Here is a 22,206-nt window from a genome sequence, read left to right as displayed (position 1 = left end):
TTAAGCCACGCTATTATGGACCATTCAGGATTATCAGGCGAGTTGGTGAAGTGGCTTATGAGTTGGAGCTTCCCGCAGACAGCAGAGTGCACAATGTGTTTCATGTGTCATGCCTCAAGAAGGCGTTGGGTCAGAATGTGGTACCTTCTGCAGTATTACTTTCTTTAGACGATGAGGGAAAATTGATTTTAGTACCAGAATCCATCCTGGAGAGCAGAGAAAAGCAACTTCGTAGAAGGGTGATCAGAGAATACTTGGTTAAGTGGAAATATTTACCTGTTGAGGATGCTACTTGGGAGGGGGAGGCTATTTTGCAGCACCTGGCGTTGAGATTGCTTGAGGCCAAGCAATTTCAGGAGGGGCGGACTGTAATGTCCCCTCTTTAGTTCGACATGGCATTGATCATGGATTTGCCTATTCCAGACTCTCGTAGGCAAATGGTGTGGAAAGAGAGTCAATTCTGCGGATCAGATAGTCATATCTTGCTCTTGAAGAAGTGTTAAGAGGTTATATTTTATCATTATGTGATATTGGGGCCCACATGTTATAATTTTAATTTGAGTTGCACTTTTTATTTTTATAAAATTACTTTATTATAAAAAGTGCATTATAATGAGAATTTATAAAGGATGTTTCTAGAAGTTCTAGCAACTTCTTAGAAAAGTGAATAAATAGAGGGCTGGGCCTCTCATTTGGACATGCTTGGATTGGAGAACTCTTCTACTTCTTCATTGTGAAGACATTTGTGGACTTTGGATCTGCAAATTATTCGATCTTTGGGAACGAATCACTCCCTTGGATTGGCGACTTTGAGGGTGTGAAATATCACCTGAATTGTTGCATAATTGGAGTTGGTATTCAGCCATCTCATTGGAGCTTATTGAGAATTCGTTGTTAGGGTTTGTTTTTGGTTGGAATAAGGATTTCAGATTTGCCCTATCATTGGAGAAGCATTTGACAAGAGTTTGAAGACAGAATAAGTGCATTTTCAGAATTGGCAAAGCAGGGTTCGGAACCACATAATTGCTCATATCTCCTCAACCCCTTGGAGTTATTTTTTATGGTTTTACAGGGTTACTACCTAACCCTAGGCGCCCATTTTCCTTGCATTTGGGGGTCCCAAAACCCTAATATTATTTTATTTCAGCAGCCGTATAGGTACGGCCTGGTACGACCCAGCTAGTTTGGGCAGCAGCAGCAAATTAAGGACAGTTTGGGGGTGCGGTTGGAGGTCTTCATCAACGATTTGCATCAGAACGTGGTGTTCTTCCATAGTTCTTCAAACCAGGTTCTTGCATTCTGAAATATATGTCAACTTTTGGGTAAATTTGCTGTTATACAATCATTGTAATAATCAGTCCAGAATTGGTAATAAAAATAATTTCAGAATTTATTGCATTGTAATTGAAATATCGTTCAAAGGCTTTATATATATATTGTAATTCTGCGATTATATTCTGAAAGTATCAAATCTGAAATTGCCATATTCTGAATATTATTACTGTTATTATTCATTACATGCCAAGTGTTTGACAAAATTCCTAAGTTCAGTTTGAGGGTTTCAGTGGCCTTTATAAGAAGGGTCATTACAGCCTAGGTATGTACCACTTTGGGTTCAATGCATAGGCAGCCATGTGCAAAGGAGTGTTCAACTTCTCCCACTTGTAGTGAATGATAGGCTCAATGTGCTCTGTATAGAATGCTAGAGTGGGGTCTCTCTCACGCACAACAACCCTCATCTGCCCAAGCATGGAATTAATGCACTCATAAACCTCTCCGAGGCTAGGTGATCTGATCACCTGAAACACTGGAGTAATGATGGAGACTGTGTATTTCGCATCACTCCAAAACTGATCACTCTTTACTGTCTCCTTTACCCTCTTCCCTTGCTCTGTTCTGGACTCAGGCCATCGATTCCATTCTTGTGTCATAACCATGAGTTGCAATGGCTCTTGCAATTCAATCATTCTCTCCAAGAGAATATAATATGATGCATACCTGGTCTCAATTGGTTTCAGGAATTGCTTCTTTGCGAAGCTCTTGAAAAGTGCATGTGATGTATGGTGATTGCAGATAAACATCTGCACCTCTCTCCCATCATTAACCACCTTTCTAATCCACTCTATTTTCCCCATGTCTTTGAGTGCATTATTCATGGCATGCACACAACATGGAGTCCACCAAATATGCCTATAAGCTGCCTCAACAAGCCTCCTTGCAGCTTTGCACACATGTGCTGCATCTGTCACAACTTGGACCACATTTTGCGGTCCAACCTCCTCAATGGCTTCCCTAAGCACATGAAACTGGAAATCAGCATCTTTACAATGCCCTGAACAATCAACTACCTTCAAAAAATATGGGCCCTCCGTGCATGTAACCATAATGTTGATGAATGGATGATGACTAATGTCTGTTCACCCATCCATGATAATGTTGCAACCTGACTCCATCCAACATGCTTTCATTTGCTCCATCAAGATCCCAACCTTGTCATAGGCTCTATCCAACACTGTAGTCCTCAGCTTGTGGTCACCTGGTGGCACATATGATGACTCTCCCTCATTCACTGCCATGGTCATCATCCTCACAAAATAGGGAGATTGAGCCACATGTGTAGAGATGCCATTGGCAAAGAAGAAATCACCAACAACATCATCTAACCGGTCCCTTGCATGCATGTTAAATAAATGAGCAATGGAGTTACTATCACTATGACTTGTGGTTGCTTTTCGTTTCCCCTACAGCTGTCCCCTGCTGAACTATGTGTAGGTGAGGAGAATGATGGTGTAGGTGACATAGTCCCTGCTCTTTGATGCAAGATACGAGTAGATGTATCTTGCTGCCCCTGTAACTGCTGTAAATGCTGTACCTGTTGCCTAGCAGAAAAAGATCTAGGCACTAGAACATCACTATCATCAAGAATGCCCCATAGTTTATTCACTTCAATTCTGCATTTGACATTCTCAGGATTTGACAAGAGCATGCATGGGTTCACACCATAGCCACTCCAAAAAAGGTGTGAATTAACTCTTGTAATGCTGCCAAACCATTCTGCTCCACATATATTGCACTTCCATTTGCGTGTGCCACCCCTTGAAGGTGTAGGGCGTGTAATTTTTGTAGCAAACTGTTTAAGAGGGGACTTTGGGTCATAAGGAACCCTAGCATACTTCCTCAAAATCTCTCAAGGGCAATCAGTAGAAGGCACCCTTGGTGCAACATAAGGAGGCTCTTCCTCAGGCTTAGATTGACCACCTACATCAGCCCCATGATCACTTCCTTCAGGCTCATAATTAGATGCACTTGGCTCATTAATTTCCATGTCTTTTGCACTTTCGTTGGATCTAGAAGCCATTTATAAAACTGCATTTCACAAAATGAAAATAAAATTATAAAAATGATCATGATACATTTCAGCTCAAGTAAAAATAATTTAAAACTTAAAACTTTACCATTTAATTTTAGCATTTACTATTTAAAAATTTAAAGTATTAAAAAATGAAGCTAAATACTAAAAGTAAATACTAAATAAAAATTTGGCAATATGGCATATGCTGAAACGTTTTACTAAGTTACTTTCAAGTTTCAAGTTTCATTCTTGAATCTTGTTGATAGTTGAATCTTCTTAGTTCTATGATTTTTTATTTTATTATCTATATTAATTTTTAATTTTTTTCATTGTTCTTAAAATAAAAATATGGCAATATGGCATATGTTAAATACGTTTCAGCATATGCCATATTGCCATATTTTTATTTTAAGAACAATGAAAAAAATAAAAAATTAATATAGATAATAAAATAAAAAATTATAGAACTAAGAACTATCAACTATCAACAAGATTCAAGAATGAACATTGAAACTTGAAAGTAACTTAGTAAAACTAAATAGTAAATAGTAAATAGTAAATTTAAAAATTATAAATTGATTTTTAAAACCAAAAAAACTAAGTAAAATTAAAAAAACCCTACTTTGAAGGCTTGAACTTGAGGAGACACTTGCCAAATCAAACTTTCTTGCTCCTCTTGCTCCTCTTGATCTTGCAATCCCTTGCAAAACCACCCACTAATCTCTCACAAACTCTTTCAAACACTTTCTCACTTAGCTCCTTGCTGCTCCAAACTGGTGAAATGAAAATGAGATCTATTGGTCTTATTAAGCCTTCAAATAGACCACATGGGACCCACACCCAATTAGGGTTAGCATACTTAAAAAAAAAAACAAAAAAAAAATGCAAAAACTATTGTTTTTTAAAACTTTTTTGGGCCTCTTCTCAGTGCACCCCGCGAACACCCAAGAAGCACCCCGCGAGCACCTGAGAAGCACCTATGCACCTGCACACCTGGGAAGCACCCGAGCACCACGTCCCACCCGGGTGCTCGACCGGTGCGGCAGCGGCAAAGCTGCTGGTGGGGGTACTTGGGTGCGTGACACATCCGCACTGGGTGCTTACGTGCACCGGGTGTGCGCACCCGGGTAAGAAAAGTCCCAGGTCTGTAGCAAAGTAAGTGGGATGGCAGGGGAGTGTCTCACTTTAAGTCATTGCATCCTGGAAATATCCCCATTCCAAAAACAGGGGGATTTGGGTAGGGTGATGCATCCTCTTCGAACACTGTAAAATAATCCTTGCAACTTCTTAATGAATATTGAGTTCAATATAGATGATCTAGAGTCTGAGAACTAAATTTCCATTTGAACAATGTAACTCCTCAAAATTTTAAATATTATACTATGGCTTAGCAAGTTGTAATCAATCAAGGTATTAAGATATGCGTCAAGGTCCTTGGACATGGTAATCTTACTGGTGCTTTGGATCTGAATTAAACACATGTATCTTCTATAAAACCCAGTTAGAAGTAGGATTGGCATGAACATGCATTTTGTATTTTGTGTTTTTCTGATCTGATATGGTTCAAATTGCTGCTTATCCTTTTGAGTAGTATAGTTTGTTATATACCTTGAAACATTTCTTTTATTTGTGGCTCCCATGTGCCATTCTTTTTTTCTTTAATAAGGCCCTATTAGTTTTGCTTGTGAATAAATCAAAGCTTTTTGGCAATCCATTTGAGGAGAATGGTGTCCTTTCTGTGACGTATATGAGAATCTGTTCTATTTACTTTGTTCGAGTTATTTGTAGAAAGGTAAAGATGCTTCTAATTGAAACTTTATTGATTAGATTACACAGAGTGTATGCTTGACTACAATGCACACATAAAATACTTCTTGTATATCTAAGGGTCTTTAACTATGCCAAATGTCACAATGCTGTTGCCACTTACACTAAAATGCTTTCCTATATTTCAACCCAGTGTTCATTTCTTGTTTCTGCATGGCATATCTATTTCTTTACCACTTCTTTGGTCCTTGAATGCCAAAATAAGCGCACATCAAATTCTAAGAAATTTGAAAAAAATTAAAGGTGTACTGCAGATGTCATTGCTTTGAATCTTGATATTTGATGGAGATAATTACAATGTGTCTTAAGGGCTTCTGTGGATGCATACCTCATACAAGCTGGTTGTATGTTTATGATACATTCTTATAAGATATTATCCAAAGTTTTAACGTAAATCTCATTGCTTTTGTATTTGATGGAGTTAATTACAATGCATTTTAAGAGCTTATATAGATGCATACCTGATACAAGCTAGCTGTATATTTATGGTGCATTCTTGATTCTTCTAAGATATTATTCAACTCTTCCTGGTGGACAGAAGTTAGTGAGCAAAAGAGAAAACGGATAAAAGCTGATGTTGATCCTGCCAGGCTGACATCGTCATCTGTTACATTAAGAGCACCACCTGAACATCCAAATGTTCTTAGTGGTGATCAGGTTGTTCATGCATGCCTGGGCTGGTCTAGTAATTTATAGACTGAAGCAAAACTTGTAAATTTATTGCTTTCAGGATATTCCTATTCAATCTAGAAATCTTTATGTATTATGGCAAATCGAAAACAATGTAGGCAACTCTGTATGGCACAAAATGTAACTTTATCTAAATCTAGTTTATTTCTAGTAGTGAAGAATTTTGTAGCTTCAAATTCTCAAACATGAATAATGATAACTGCATAGGCCTATGATTCTTACACTACATGTGACAGTCAGTGATGTTATTATTTATGTTCAGGTTGCTGCAAGAGTTACTTCTGATAATGCAGAAAAAGATGAATGGATACTGGTGAAAGTGACACGTTTTGACAGGGAAGTAAATAAGTAAGTTTATCAGAGGTCAACTTGTTTACCTATCATGCTTCATAATGTATGACAAGATATAAACAGATTTATTCCTCTAGCACATCTTCTACCGTCTATTTTAGTCGCAAGTGTTTGACTTGGTTATAAGTTCACTGCAGGTATGAAGTAATTGATGAAGAGCCTGGTGATGATGAAGAGAATGGTCCCAGGTATTGCTGTTGGCTGAAACATATTTGCATTTACTGTTTCCAGCAGATCAAATTTGGTCCAGCTGTTGTACCTTTTGATGATATTATTTTCTTCCTAGAGGGTTTCATTCTGATTTATACAATATTATACCATTTTCCTCTTTATTTCATATCTTTTTATGAACCCTTTTTTTGAGAATTCTTGATGTTCTCCATTTGTGTGACTAGGTCTTGATTGTCAGATTAGTGGAAAATTAATTAATAGAGGTTCTTTTCCAATAGTGTAATGTAATTACTTATTATTCTTTATTTTAAGTTTGCTTGAAAATTAGCAAATCATGAAAATATTTTGTAATCATCATTATCAATGTCTTCCACCAGACCCAAAAAAGGTGCAAACAGAATCATATATAATATTTAGCTATAATATCCATCTTAATTCATTTCAAGATCTACATATCAATCTAAACACAATTTTGTTTTTTTATCCAAGGTTTTCTCATGTGGTGGAGTTCAATTTTTATTCAGATCTTATGTTTTCTACTTTTGCAAGCCTCAACAAATCCATTTTACCAAATTTTCCAAGAAATCAAGTTTCCTCCTTTTGTTATCCAACATGTGAGTCCACTTGTGAATTTGATGGCCAATTTTTAGTGTTTGAAGCTGCGAATTATTAGGAGAATATCAAATAGCTTTTGTCTTTATATAATTTTAAGTTTGTGTGATCTTTAAAAACTAGTTGACCATTAAATGTCTCAAGTCATTTCTTCATCTCCAAAGGCTGAAACAATATTAACTAGCATTAATGAAGCCTTCGTGAAAGTAACTGTTATAAAACTTAAGGCCAAATAAGTAGTGAAGAATATCTTGCTGGCACCAAGTAATACCTTGAGTTCATGTTGTATAAAAGTTGACAGATCATGTGCTTTGTTGTGCTTGTTATGGAAATTGTTTCTGCCATAGTAAATTGTACATTTAAACAAATCTCATTTTTATGGGTTTCTTGCAGAAAGTACAAATTGCCACTCTCATGTGTTATACCATTACCAAAACGCACAGATTCTTCTACTGCAACAGACTTTCCTACTGGCAGCCAAGTCCTTGCAGTATATCCTGGAACTACTGCACTTTATAAAGCAGCTGTAGTTGTTTCTCACCGCAAGGTAACATTTTAAGACTTGAGAAGCTGTATGTATTTTATTTTATGTTTTCAAGTATTTCGGCTCTTTTAATAACTACTAGCCCACAAGATCCTTTTCATTTTCCAATAACTGAGTAAATTACATAATGTAGCATATGGCCTGTAATTGCTTCAAAAGAATACCATGTCTTTGGTCAACGAAGTAGAGAAATGATCTGTTGTAATTGCAACTTGTCCCATGAAAAATCTTGATTGGCAAAATAATAGATTGACATTGACATTTAATATGGTTATTGAATAATAATTATAATTGTGAATAAGTTATTTATTCAAGTGAACTAAATAAATTTAGTAACATCATTATCCTAGAGGACTAAATTAATGAATTAATATCAAGGCAATAAAGTTTAATGCATGATAAACAAAGGTTGTGTTTGACCTCAAAAACTATTTTTCTAAAACTGTGGACTCATCCTTGTCCTATGGTTATTTTCTAGGAAATACAAATAGTTATGGTAGATGCATATTCTAGTTTTCACTCGTTTCTTGTGCTCATTGTCTTTACTGGTTTAGCTGGCAACAGGTGCACTAGAATTCTGGCCTTCGGTCAAAATCTCCTGATTTAGTTTCAAGTGTTATGACTCTTATGGTACCCTGTTCAGTTTTTCCTTAATGGCTGTATCATCTCTCTGCCTCCATGCCTGCTGCCATCCTTACCTGCTTCAAGGATTCTTATAAAGTTTGAAATGAATTCCCCTCCATTGTGGCTGCAATGCATGATTGTACAATTTAATCCTAATAATTCCATTCTCTGCTTGTCATTCAATGGTTCTGGTTTTTTTCTTTATACTTTTTTTACCTGGTTGTCATAATATTTATATATTCTGATGCAGTCTAGGATTAGGCACTCGGTGAAGGGCAGCGAATCCTGTCAGCCACAAACAATTACTTAGGCACTTGTCTTAAATCAGACATTGCAAGAACTTATGACTAGCTCAAAGATGCATTGTGGAAGTAATAACAGCCAACATTATCTTTATTAATTAAAGTTCAGAATACTTATTTTACTCATAGGCACATAGTCCAGCAACAGGGACTTTACAGTCTCCTTAATCTCACATCTCTCACTCTTACCCACACAAGAAGACTGTACATCAGCCACCTGAGGAAACAGGACAACCTTCTCATATATTCTTTTATCTCACAGCCATGTTCAAGGAGGAGGATCTTCTGTAAATTTTCTCTATACTTCCTCTTTCCTCTTTCTCATACCACCTCCCTTCTCTTGTACATGCCTTTCTCTGATTTTATATGAAGTTGAAAAGTCTGTTATAAGATAGTATGTGCTTAATATCCTGCAATGCAATGGAATCACAAATGCAGAAATGGTAGACAGCTGTAACAGCTTCCCATATCCAGACTTAATCACACTTCAATATAGTTAGAGGGAAGTCTGAAATCTAGTGGCCAGCAATGGGGTGGCACCTCTTTATGTAAATGGTATATTAACTTTCTGATAGCCATGGCCACATAAGAGTCAGGGGATGGACAGCACCAGACTTTAAAAGAATTGACCAGAATAGAGAAAAATATTTGTTACTACCACTCAGCACTTGACTTTCACAATCTTATTACAAATACAATTCACCATAAAAGAAACCGCCTGTTGTTGGTTACATGGGCTCCTTAATTACTTTTTAGGTTTATATGCTGAAACCACCCAGCTCTAATATGCTATGGATTCATGGAGGAATATTTAAGACAGCTGTGAGTCCCGGCAAAGATAACTGATTGGCAGATGAAAAATAGTGCCCAGACATAAGTAATGGTCTTTTAGATTGTTTGTCCTTACATCAAAAAGGGGATTTTTTGTCAATGCCCAAAAACAGAACTTTAGACTTAGATGCTCTTGCTAAGACAAAATAAATGCATGTCCAATGGGATTGGCATGTATAAGCTATAACAAATCGACCTCAGTAATATATTAGTTTCTTCAACATTTGTGTCCAACTCTACCCTATAGACCACACGTGATCGGCTATGAAATTTTGAAATGCTGAAAGCAAAAGACAACCATTTTGAAGAAGAATGGGTGTCCCAATCTGGACCATACAGCGAGCATGTGGGTCCACCAATGAACTTATGAAACTAAAAATGCTTGAAACTAGAGAAGACCAACTAGATGCCTACCAGATGATAACCAATATGAATAAATATCAACTTACTAAATTGTGCAAGCAACTGCAATCATACTATCTATTTGACATTATGAGAGTGAGAAGTGATAACTTGAAATCTCTCTCTAGCAATAAACCAAAAAAACATGCCAACAAGTGATAACTTGAAATCTCCACACGAAAAATCAGAGCTGAAACCCCAAAAAAAACTATCATTGTTTTTGGCTTTTGGGTGATGCAAGATTACATGTGGACCCAGATGCCCCTACATTATTTTCTTCCTTTTCGTACATCATTTCTCATATCTTATTGATGCTTTATGTAGGACTTTCTTGGTAAGTATATTCAAATCTTTCCATTTCACATTGTGTTGTGAGCCAATCTGCATATATTAATTTGAGTTAATGTTATTATATCAATAGAGAGTTTAACATCAAATTACTTTTATAAGACTGAACATATGAAATATTACACATAGAATTAGGTAATTGCAACATTAGTGATTTAAGGCTATGTTGTTAGTTCGTGCCTTGGAGGCCTTGGAACCAGGTCCAGTGGTTCAATTCAGATTTTCAGTCTAGGTGAGTTTTCTGTGAGGGCATGCAATTCCTGTGTGTGTTCATCTTGAACAAACCCAGGTGAACCCAATATGAATTTAATGGAATCCAAAATTTAATGGGCTTATAAATTTTCTTTTTTCAAGTGACAAACAAAGATTGAAATTAGTGCTAAAGCTAAGAAACAAAAAATGAAGAGTTTATCCAATGCTTTTTTGGCCCTTTGCCCATCCCACGTCTCTACTACGTTCTTAACGGGGAACGGATCATTATATGACAATCTATTCCTACTTATTTCACAGGCTGAATAAGCAATTTGACTTTCAACCAAGTATAGTGCATTCAAATTCATTTACCTTCGTTGATGAAGGATATCAAAATATTAAAAGATTAAGAGTGGGTTCGCTTCATTAAGACTTCTGCTAGTTGATGTGAGTTCCGTGACCACTTCAACATGCAGGATGAAACACTTTGCATTCCAAGATGAAACACCAAATATCAGATCCTCTCTTGAACCATGTATACAAAAAGATTGCAAAATGTTGATGTGAGTTTTGTATCACTTACATAACATATTAGTAATTGGATATTTGATACGGAATATCAAACATACAATTCCTCTCTTGAAAAGTTATTGCTCATTGGATATGAGAATAACTCCAATGTTCCTTACACTTGTGGATACTCACTCAGTTTTATCGATGTGATTCGTTGGTAATCACGTAGGCGGCCTTACGCAAATTGTTGAGGATGACTTGGACTTTGGTGGGATGATGGAGATAGTGGTTTGCTGTGAATGCCAAATGATGTTGATGGAAAAGTGATGGCGGTGGAGGGTGAATGGTTCTTATGACTGGTGTTTTTCTAACTCTCTTCTCCTAAGTTCTAAGCCCTAAATTACTTGCTATAATACTCCTACTCCTATGGATGGAAGACTAGCAAATGGACTGGGATTGAACCTAATGAAAGCTAACCAGCGGCCTCACTTCCACAGGTGCAATGATTCAAAGGAAAAATAAACTAGTTTGCTATGCAAGGCTTCCCAACAAGCTGCTAGGATGCTAGTGGTCTAGTATTGATCCCTATCAAACACCTACTAATGCTACCATACAACTATCCATCTACTTTACTCTTACTTAGCAACTTGAAATGAAATTTGCTTCAACAACTTGAAAAGAAATTTAACTCTAACTATTTGGAAGTAGAAAACATGCAATAATGCCAAAGGCTCTTAATCACCATGCAAGTCACAACAATGAGAAAGAAATAGCGAATTTTGGCATTATCTTAGCAACAATTTCTCCAACACTATACAAATGAGAGCAAATGGCCTTATTTAGGGGCCAAAATACAATGGATGGTGGAGATAAAGAGGCAAAACCGACAATCCAGATTGAATCCTATAAACCCTAATTAGGGTTGCCACCCCATCGGCCAATGAGAAGACGCCACCTCATCAATGGACCAATGAAAAAAGTGAAAAAGTGGCAACCAATGAGAAGGCACCAAAATGGTGGCCAATCAGAAATAGACACTTGTCCTATTCTAGAAGAAAGAGAAATCGCCACTTGGGCTTACATCAAATGACCTAATATAACTCTTCCCATTTCTTTCATTTTCTTAGCTAAGGCAATGAACTTAGCTAGCCTTTCGTTAACTTCTTCCATAGGAGGACAAGGTGTGTGCTTCGCTCTGAGTTCCGCTGACTTCACCACGTTGCTTACTGCTTGTAATATCTTTTCATGGTCCTTCTCATATTCTTTCGCAAATCCAATAAAAGAATTGAGAGAGGAAAGGGTGCCCAAATGTTTCTTCTTGATAGCAACCTTTCCTAACTCATCCAACCTCGATCCAAAATCTGTCTCATTGATATCCCCCTCTGATGCCCTCAAAATCAAGTGCCATCCCAACGTCGCTCATCATGGTTGAAATGGAAGTGTCGACACTTGGGTTGTGATGTGCATCTTCTGTATATCTTCTTTGCCAAGGGGGATTGTCCTTCCTTCAGTCTGTTCACTCATATCATGTCTACTATACCGATATTGGTGTCGGTTATTTGCTTCATTTTCGAGAAGAAAGTTGTTTTGGGCATCATATCCTCTTTGTCTTTCTTAGTGTTTGTCCGCTTGGAATTCTTACTTGCACTAACATCCTCCAACTTGTCGCCCTATTACGGGATGGTAGAGTGGTGGACCAGAAGGCTAGCAGAACCAAGGGAAGAAATCCTTAGACTAGAACGAAAGAAGGATGTTAGCTTAAGGACCCCTTTCAACTCTAAATGATTAAAATTCACCTTAACCAATAGCCGGACAGTGACTTTTCGGAATTTAGGATCAGACCTCAAAAACTTCAAATCCCTTCCAAATCAGAATTTTACCATGTAATTCACCTCCAAATAAAATTGCCCAACCTAGGGCAAAAATCACAGCTCTTAGCAAAAATCAGAATTTGCAAAAAAAAAATTGCCAACACCATGAAAAATCTGCCTTTGTACCAAAAATCGCCAAAGGCAAGGGCCAAATCTGCCCTTAAGAAAAATTGCCAATGGAAGAGAAATCTGCCCTCAAGACAAAATCACCAAAAATGGAGAAAGAAAATCTACCTTGAAACAAATTTGCCAAACACCAAATCTGGTCCTCTCAAGAAAACTCGCCCAAGCATGGAAGAGAATGAATGAGGAATGAGGGAGAAAGGGGAAAGGATCTCCTCTTATACCCAACTCCACATGTCTTCCCAGTTGGCTGACTTGGACCTGGAGGGGAGAAAAAAGCAAAAATTAATTTAAAATTATGGCCCACAATTAAATACTTAGCTAAAAATTAATTTTGCCAAAATGAAAATTGCCCTTTAAAATTGCCAGTTAGTTCTAAATTGCAAAAAGAAATTAAATGGTGCCTTGGGGTGTTAAATATTTACATTTAATGAGGATTTAGTAAGTAATGCGTCATTAAAATTGGATTTTGGCTAACCCAAAGCCACTTTTCAATATTAAATTACCAATTTTATTAAAGGCAAAAAGTTTTCAAGGCAATTTTAATCTATTAAAGGCAATTTTTGCAATTTTTATCCAAATCGATTTTGCTATGCCATTCTATTTTTTGACAAAAAAAATAAAATTACCTCTAGAGTCTGAAATCAATTTTACAATTTTGACTTCATTTCTACAAAATTAAAATTTTCACCATAGGAAAAACTTTAAGATTTTCCAAAACTCAAGTCTAACAAAATTTCTCTTTTGAAAATTATTCAAATTTACACAGTTATATCCGGATTTTCAAAAGAAAATGTCTAAGTACAAATCTACCATTTTATCCTGCCAAGCGTTGCTTGTTGAATTTTTGTCTGGCCTAAGGATGAAATTGGTTGTTTTGGAAAATCAAGTGAAATCGGGTGAAAATAAGCTCAGTCCCTCTCACTAGCCTGAAGGTGTCCAAGGCTGAAAACTCTCAAAAAAATCAAAATGGTTGGACAACTCAAAAATTCGCCAAGGTGATAAAAAAAAGGGGGTCCCCAAATTTTTTGGGGCGATGGTGTGAAGACCTCACAATACAAAAAAGATTACAAAGGCGACTCCAAGGTTCCTATTCTTGTTAGGTACAACTTAGTTTTATGATGTTGTTTATTGGTATCCATGCAAGGACTTGATTGTTTTATTCAATGTCCTATCAACTTTGCAAATGTGAATGATTTGACTCTAATAGCTTCTCAGCTACTAACAAGACAAAGAGCATAAAGATAAAGGGTTTAGAAAGCTAAGCCAACTTTATCAATGCAAGACAATATTGATAGTGGAGGAGGAACTAAACTTGTACTTGCTTTGTCAAATCAACTACATAAAGGTGTGTGCAATCTTCTAAGGATATGCATATGATTTTCATATTGTTAGTATTCATTCACATACCCATTTATGGTGCAACCCAAATGAACATTTCCAATTGAAGTTAAGTGCTTGCAATTAGTTCAGAACAATCTTACACTTTCTACTTGTAATCAACTACTACCAAAGGAATGAACTAAAGTTTCATAAAATTCCGCAGCAACAATATCCTTCATTCATCTACTTAACTCTTACTCAACATAAATAAAATCTTACTATAAGTGAGTAAATGCAGAAACGATGCAATACTTCAAAACTTTCACAAGTATTCACCATGAAAACCAATTATGAATTAAGAACAATTTCGGTGGTATTATAGCAACAAGCTTTGCAAGTCTCTGCCTAAAAAAGGACTTGAGAAAGCCTTATATAGTAGCTCCAAGTACAATTGTAATGCCTTGCCAGGGAACTTGGAAGGACAAAACTAATATTACCAAGTTTGGTGAACAATTGTTTTTGAATATCTTTTGCTTGCTAATTTCACTTAGTCATAGATGTAAAAATCCTAACAGGTTCCCTGACGTTGTCTTTTAACTCATTTCTTCGTTACCAAATCCAATAGTTATGTTTACAAATCCAACCTACTCAACAAGTATATCCTAGTTGTAAATGATTTAATTTTCCTTTTTAGTATTTCATTCTCACTACTGAAGTTAAACCATCTACCAAATTACATCTTATTGTTTCTTTCTTAGTACATTATTCCTCTCAATATCCATTTCTTTATTGAATTTGTCACTTTCTAAACTTAGATCTCAAGTAGGATCTAACCACTTTTAATCAAGCTAATCCACATCTATTCTTGTAGAAGTTAAGGTATGATAATAAACACTTAGATAGTCTTTCCTAACCATTTGTTTATTAACCCCAAGTGATATTTATACAACTTCAATTAATTACTTTTACCATTTCCAAATTAGGAGCCAATGTCCTAAGCCTTGTAAAACCAATGCATCTACTTAATTTGCATTAAAGATACATTAAATAGATTTAAGTGTTTAGTAGTTTACCAATCATATTCCATTTACTAACTGCTTTGATCATTCATTTAATAACAATATCCTTTTTGAAGGGCACAAGGTTCTATTGTTCATTGTACATATTATCTTTATCGTCATTTAAATATAAGGGAATATACAATGCCATTGCAACATTATTACTTCATTTATCTTTTGAAATAATACAATATGTTTGCGTATCCCTTCATTTCTCCTAGAGATACCCTTTACCCTTTTACATATCTTTTTTCAATTTATGATACATATACATATGAACTTTACATTACAACCGTACATTGATTTCTTCCAAGGAAATGCAACATATAGTCTTCAATAATCTTCAACAACTACTTAACAAGGATCCATATAAAGTCATCCATAAAACTCGAACAATACTTTGAAAATATTTAACCACCCAACCACGTGGAGCCATAAACAATCCACTCCCCTGAGCTAGGAGACAAGACCATGATCCTATTAGAAATAGATAATACTAAGAGGTGTTGCAGGGGGGGGGAATCAATATTATACAAACTTTCGCCCACAGCTGGATTTTATTAATTACTTTGCAACATGCATAAGAAAGTAAACCAATAATGCCAAACAGTAAATAAAACCATACACAAAGAGAACTCATAACACCATATTTTGTTAACTAGGGAAACCCTAGCCAAGGGAAAACCCCAGTGGGGATGGCACCCACAAAATGATCCACTAAACAAAAGAATCCTGTTAAGGATATTGACCCTGTTAGGAGTCTTATTAATAACATATAGTGTCTTGGTCCTTATTAGAGGACTAGGCCATGTTAAAAGCCTCAACCTTGTTAGGAGTTGGTATTATAATTACATATGTATGCAAGAAGAGCCCACTGCCCTAACATGCAATTATACAATATAGTGCCTTTATACAAAATGAGATAGATACAAAAAACTCTTATCCGTAGTCTACTGTACTTCACATAGCTCTGATCTTACATCAAAATTGGCATTATGGATCTCTCATATAAGTTCGCATACTCATCATATACTTTGCATTTTCACACTGCTACACATACTTACTTCATAAGTAGTGACTCTTTACTTATACTCTTTTCCTTAACAAAAACTCTTGTGCAGTCGGCTTGATGCATTCACACATTATGCTAACTTAGGGCAAATATCTAGGATGTCATCCCTACACAATTAAGTAATTATTTCGTGACCGAAATAATTTTTTAACACTTTATTCCTCTGCTTTTGTTGTACTTTGTTCTGCTGTGTTAACTGCCTTTACTGGTGTTTTACTTGTAACTTCATCCGTACTGTCCGTACTGTCTGTACTGATCTGTGCACTTAACCATACCATTGGGACACTCTGTACTACCTGTCCTTAACTATGCACATGCTGATTACCACTGTAGACTTCGCAATACCAAAAACTATCTATGTACTGCCAGTGAAACTGTCTAACACTTAGAGAATTTTCTGTCTCTAACTGTAGATTCTCCAACTTTATATTCTGCCATCTCATCCTGAGATATATGTTGCCATAAATGACAACCCTAACTCATCCTACCTAGCCATATTGCCAATAGATCCACATAGGTTCTAAGGCAATCTAAGGCTTATATCCTGAAATCAAAAGTACAAAGATAACATAAAGCCACATGAAAGCATCATGCCAAATGCATTATAAAGAAAATGGACAACCAGAGGCAAAAACATGTGTGGGAGGTTCAACCACATCTAGGTGCATGTCATCGCACATTACTATAGTGTTGGGATCAACCTCCTGAGCTAAAGACCATCTTGTCGCACATAACATCTTCTCCCCGAGTACTCCAATAGAATATGCATGACGTGCCATAGTACATTTCTGTTATGTTGGAATCAACCCCCTAAGCTAAGGACCATCCTGGTGCACAAAATGTCCTTACTCCATGTATTTTAACATGTACAACATCCAATTATCTTGATTAATATGAATTCCCAACCCCTATAACCCATTAATTTTTATTAATGTTTCCACTTGATTACAAAAACTCACATGTAAAGCCAACCTACACAGGGCCTTGGTCTCTATCACATAGGATCCTTTAGCGGCCACTTCCGGGTCCTCGCACCTATGGTGAGCCACTCACCTAGGGTCTCTACCCTACTCACCTAAAGAAACCATAAGCCATAAAGAGTTTTAGGGCCCAATAACCTAGGGTCCCATAGCTCTAGTCCTAAATCCTAACTCATACATCAAAGCATATTCACATGAAACATCATCATAAAATCACAAAAATATAAACAACTTGCTTTTCCAATGAGCCACAAAATCGGTAAGCCTGTGGTGATCAAAACAATTCTTTTTGAAATCCAAGTCAATTATTCGAGAGGGAAAATTAGTTTAGGGCACATTTCTAGGGTCCCATACCCCTAGGTCAATCCACTTAACCCTAAATCATCACGTAAGCAATAACTGTTGGCAATATGGTTAGTTAGATGTCTTGATGGTTGTCATTTATGGCAACATATACTCGACATTTCATTTATGCATTCAGAGACAAAAAACTGTGTAAGTATTAGACAGTTTGTAGCAGTACAGTGAACAAATCTTAACAATACGGATGGTGTACAATTGAGGTGTAACGTTCCCCATCTTCTAGCCCCTCAATGGAGTTCTTAGCTTTTCGTTCTCCAAAGGCTAAGTGGAGAAATAAGGAGAAATAAATTAAATTAAAGTCAATAAATAAATAAATCTAAAGGTGACTTTATATTTAATTTATTTTCTAGAAGCACAACTAATTATTGTATTGGAAAGAAGGAAGCTTCTAGATAGTGCAATTAAATAATATTTTATTTCCTTCTAGAAGGATGAAGGAAAAGAATAAATAGAGGCGAGGGCTTCATTGTTAGGCATCCGATCATTGTCAATTGCATTTGATATGAACTTGGGTGAAGAAATTAAGGGTTTCTGATTTTGGTTAGCCATTGGAGAGCGTCAATTCTTCAGTGTTGCAACCATTTGAGGTGGTGAAATATCCACTGAATTTGGCATACAAGAGAGCTTCATTCTAGAGTTCTATTTGTGCTTAGAGTTAAGGAATAACCAAAGGGTTTGAATAATATTAAAGGACTATCAAGTGCAAACTTGAAGATTCATCTTTGACAGCCATTAGTAATCATTTTTTCCCTTGCTGCTATTGTATGTGTGAACGGTGTCGCGCTACAATATTTATGCTTGATTCCGCTTGCAATTTTCATCTTCATCCATTGGGCATCATTATTATCAGGTTCCTCTTGCAACTATTAGTACTTAACATTGTAATCTTAGGTATATAATTTTGTTGTTGTAAGTGATAAGTCAGAATCAGATTTGGCATTGCTGTAGTCATTATTGTAAGTCCATTTGTCTTGGCCAATTCATAGCAACATTGTACATGGGAATGAATTCAATAAAGGAGATATATGTTGCATACCTTTTGTTTGATGAAATGTCCATCTAATAGCATATATGATTAGCATAATAGTCGTATGCCAATTGTTTGTCAAAATGTTAGTTGGCTGTAGGTATGCATTACATATCTAGATTCCATGTATATGCATTGAAAATACCAAAACAAAATTGCACTTGCATATTAGTTCATTGTAAGAGGTATTGTAATATCATTTGTGAACATTCTAAATTTCTTAGCATCATTCAAACTATATCAAACAAATCTGGAACTCAAAAAATCAGAAAAGAGAAAGGTAGCCTACAAGTGTTTGACAATATTCCTTGAGCTAAAATCAGTCAATTTGGGCAAGGGATATTACACCGGTATCAAAGCTTTCTTGCAAAGTGTTTGACAAAATGTCAAACAATTGAATTAGAGGAGAATTTGGTGTTTGACGAAGTTATAACCGGTTGGGGTTATTACAGTGGTATCAGAGCTTGCTAGCAAAGTGTTTGACAAAATGTCAAACAATTAAGTTTGAGAAGGATTTGGTGTTTCATGAAGTTATAACTGGTTGGGGTTATGACAATGGTATTAGAGCAGTTTCCTGCCATCATGTGGGGTAAGAAAATATTAATTATTGTCAGATTTTCTGTTGCATTTGGAGTGATCATCACTCTAGCATTTTCTAGCCATGGACAGACATAAGAGGACTGACAGTTCTAGAAGTCGATGGAGTAATGAGGAAGTTAGCGCAAAGATGAATGCTTTGTAGGAGAGTATGGAGAAACTTAAGCTTCATCAATATAGATTGACAAAGAGCTTGTTGGATCTAGAGACAGTTGAGAGGGCAGTGAGGTATATGGTTTTTGCCTTTAGAAGGCCGAGATTGAGGTTGCAGGGAAGGAAGCTTGAGTTTCTTTGATATGTGTCCATGATGCAGATGTACCTGTATTGACTACGAGACCAATTAGTCCTATCCACAGTGTTGATAATGGACTTATTTCACAGGAATATGTGGATGTGTTAGTGGCCTTGGAGGATAGCGGCACTAAGCTTTAGTAGGTTGAGACTCCTAGAGCTGTTGCTACAGTTAGTGCAAAGACAGTTGATGCAGTTGTTACCACTGATACTTTCGGCTTTCTCGAGGATAGGATTATTATTGCAGATTTATATGTGAGATCTCACGGTGTTGCTATAGTGCAGGAGGCATTTGCTTCCTCAGGTGGGACTGAGACATGTATAGAGTCACCCAACTGTGATGTTGGTGATGTGGGTGTTTCAGCAGAGTTGGTAGATGTGGGTTCATGCTCTAGTATTATTTATTCACAGCCTGGCATAGAGTCATGTGTGCAGAGTTAGGTGACAGCAGTTGAGGCTCTGTCAGGAGATGTTGATGTAGATAGTATGGATACATTTGATGATGCTATGAGATATATTGGGTATGACACCCCTTGTCAGATATTGGGTGACGACTCCAAGGAGGTTTTGGATGGGTCCCAGGATTAATGCTTACAAGATCTTGCTATTGAGGTGGAAGTTGAGATATGCGAGGAGATTGATATGACAAGGGCTTCAATTCCTTCGGATGAGGAGTTGGTTGAGGTACATGGCAGTTGTATGTCAGATGCAGAATTGTCCGAGGAAGATAGCACACGTATGAGCGATCTTGCGGTGAAGAGTTCTGATTCAGTTTCCTATCTCAATGCAGTTAGTGAGACAAAAAGCTTTCATAGGAGTCAGGGATTACAAAGGCATCATGTGACTTCTCAGCTGAAGGTAAGTGATAATAACATTTCTTTAGCTCTTGAGCATTATTATGTTATCCGTCAGAGGTTAGCTACATCTGGTTGGGGTGCTCCTATTTGTGATGAGCATGGTAATAGTACTCTTTCTCTAACAGAGGTTTATGTGCTTCGAGAGGTTGTTAGGATTTTGAAGCATAGTTACTCTCAGTTAGTTGCTAACAGGGATTACCTTGTAAAGTGGGGTAGCACCTGCTATGAGATGTTGTTAGGGAAAGAGGAGGAGGTGGTTGAGCTCACGCAAGAGCTTGAAGCGATTGTGGACTCTCTTCAGCACACTCAGTTGGCTCTTTAGGAGTCACAGTCACAGTTGGATGAGGTTACCATGGAGTTAGAGTAGGTACAGTCAACACCAGCTCCAGACCTTGTTCAGTTACTGTCGTCGGTAAATATTGTGTAGCCGACGGGTCTCGTCGGGAAGGTTCTTGTATGTAGCCGACGGGTCCCTTCGGGAAGGTTCTTCAGAAAGTATTTATACACCCTTCGGGATCATTGTAAATCATCTTATCACCAGTTATGTAATCTGTTGGCATATGCGAAAGAGTTCTGCTGTTCATTATTTGTATGCGTTTCTTAATTAATCTATGCGGTAATTTAACAACTTGAAAGAAAAATCTAACTAAGTTGAAGTAGTAAACATGCAATAACACCCAATGTTCTTGATCAACATGCTAATCGCAACAATGAAAAATATATTATAAAGTCACTGAACTTTTGGAGGTTGCATATTATAAAGTCTGAAAGTGTATACCGTTGATTGCCGTACAGAAGTTGGGAGCCATTTTTAGTCATCATACGGATTTTTAACTCGCTCACCGTATGGTTTTTGGAGGTTGCATCCTGTAAAGTCAAGTCTGGAGCACCGTACGGATTTTTAATCCCCTCACTGTACGGATTTTTATAGTCTGAAAGCGTACGGATTATTCACTTGCTCACCGTACAAATTTTATGAAGACTTGTGTACGGATTTTTTAAATCTTATAAACTAGGAGTCTTAGTATGGAATTTCTGGAGGGATTGGAAGTGTATGGGTGTTTAGCTATTTAACCATGCATTGTACGGACTTTATTGAAATTACTGTACAGTATCTCTATACGCATTTTTGAGGAAAGCCATTGGCACTGTACGGATTTTGGCCTTTGGAGGAAGTTGGAAGTAAAGGCAGCGTACGGAAATTGCAGTTTGGAATGTAATGTACGGATTTTTAAATGAGTGGCCAGCACATGTGTTTTAGCAAGCAGAGTACGGCTTCTTTCATGTAGTCATAGTACGAATTTTCACAGAGTTGAGGATGAAGAAGGATATTGCTACAGTACGGATTTCAATGGATAAGCTCCTTGTGTGCTTCAATATGAATTTGCAAATTTAAAGCTTCCAATTGCGTACGGTTTTTGCATAATGTGGCGAATTGATTCTATAGGTTTTGGCGTACGGCTTCTACCTATTATTGCATTCAGACTTTGGAGGACATTACAGGATATTGCATAAGGAAGGAGTCGATACGGTGGCAGGATGTATGGTGTAGCTGTCCATTGGTAGCACAGAAGGGTGACAGGAGGTTTTCTAACAAAAAAAAAAAACGTCGACAAATGAGGAAGCTTAGAATGACTAACAGATGATGCCAAAGGGTAGAGGAAGCACCAACGGTTGCCAGAAAGAGTGGGATCAGGAGAAATTGCAGAAATAGTGTGTTCCGTGCATTTTTGGGTGGGTTTCAGAGTGTTGATTTGGTCTTGGTGGCCTCTCGACCCCACTGAGGGCGTTGCCTCCTGGACCCCCAGTCGTTGCAGATATCAGTCGTGGGAAGTGTGACCAGTTGATGAATTTGGAGCTGTTGCAGGCATAGTGTGCCAAAGGT

General features: G+C 37.0%; 1 protein-coding gene across 6 annotated transcripts in view; it reads left to right on the top strand.

Annotated features, from left to right (window-relative positions):
* LOC149580066 (SAGA-associated factor 29 homolog A-like) overlaps nt 1-22,206 on the top strand; it is a 90,412-nt gene that overhangs the window by 42,471 nt on the left and 25,735 nt on the right. For 2 of the 6 annotated variants that reach the window (XM_089788893.1, XM_089788857.1), the window contains exons 4-7: nt 5,721-5,836; nt 6,132-6,217; nt 6,358-6,408; nt 7,397-7,550. In XM_089788893.1, the coding sequence (XP_089645019.1) occupies nt 5,721-5,836; nt 6,132-6,217; nt 6,358-6,408; nt 7,397-7,550 (407 nt within the window). Of the gene's footprint in view, nt 1-5,717; nt 5,837-6,131; nt 6,218-6,357; nt 6,409-7,396; nt 7,576-22,206 lie in introns of all 6 variants that reach the window. The other 4 variants (XM_089788876.1, XM_089788849.1, XM_089788884.1 and 1 more) reach the window with 3 other exon arrangements.

This window comes from Cupressus sempervirens, chromosome 1 (genome assembly GCF_028749045.1).
Source record: "Cupressus sempervirens isolate cs-2001-9-10 chromosome 1, ASM2874904v1, whole genome shotgun sequence".
In the NCBI taxonomy this organism is placed as follows: Eukaryota; Viridiplantae; Streptophyta; class Pinopsida; order Cupressales; family Cupressaceae; genus Cupressus; species Cupressus sempervirens.
Note: the sequence above shows the minus strand (reverse complement) of the source record. Positions and strands in the feature narration are given on the sequence as shown.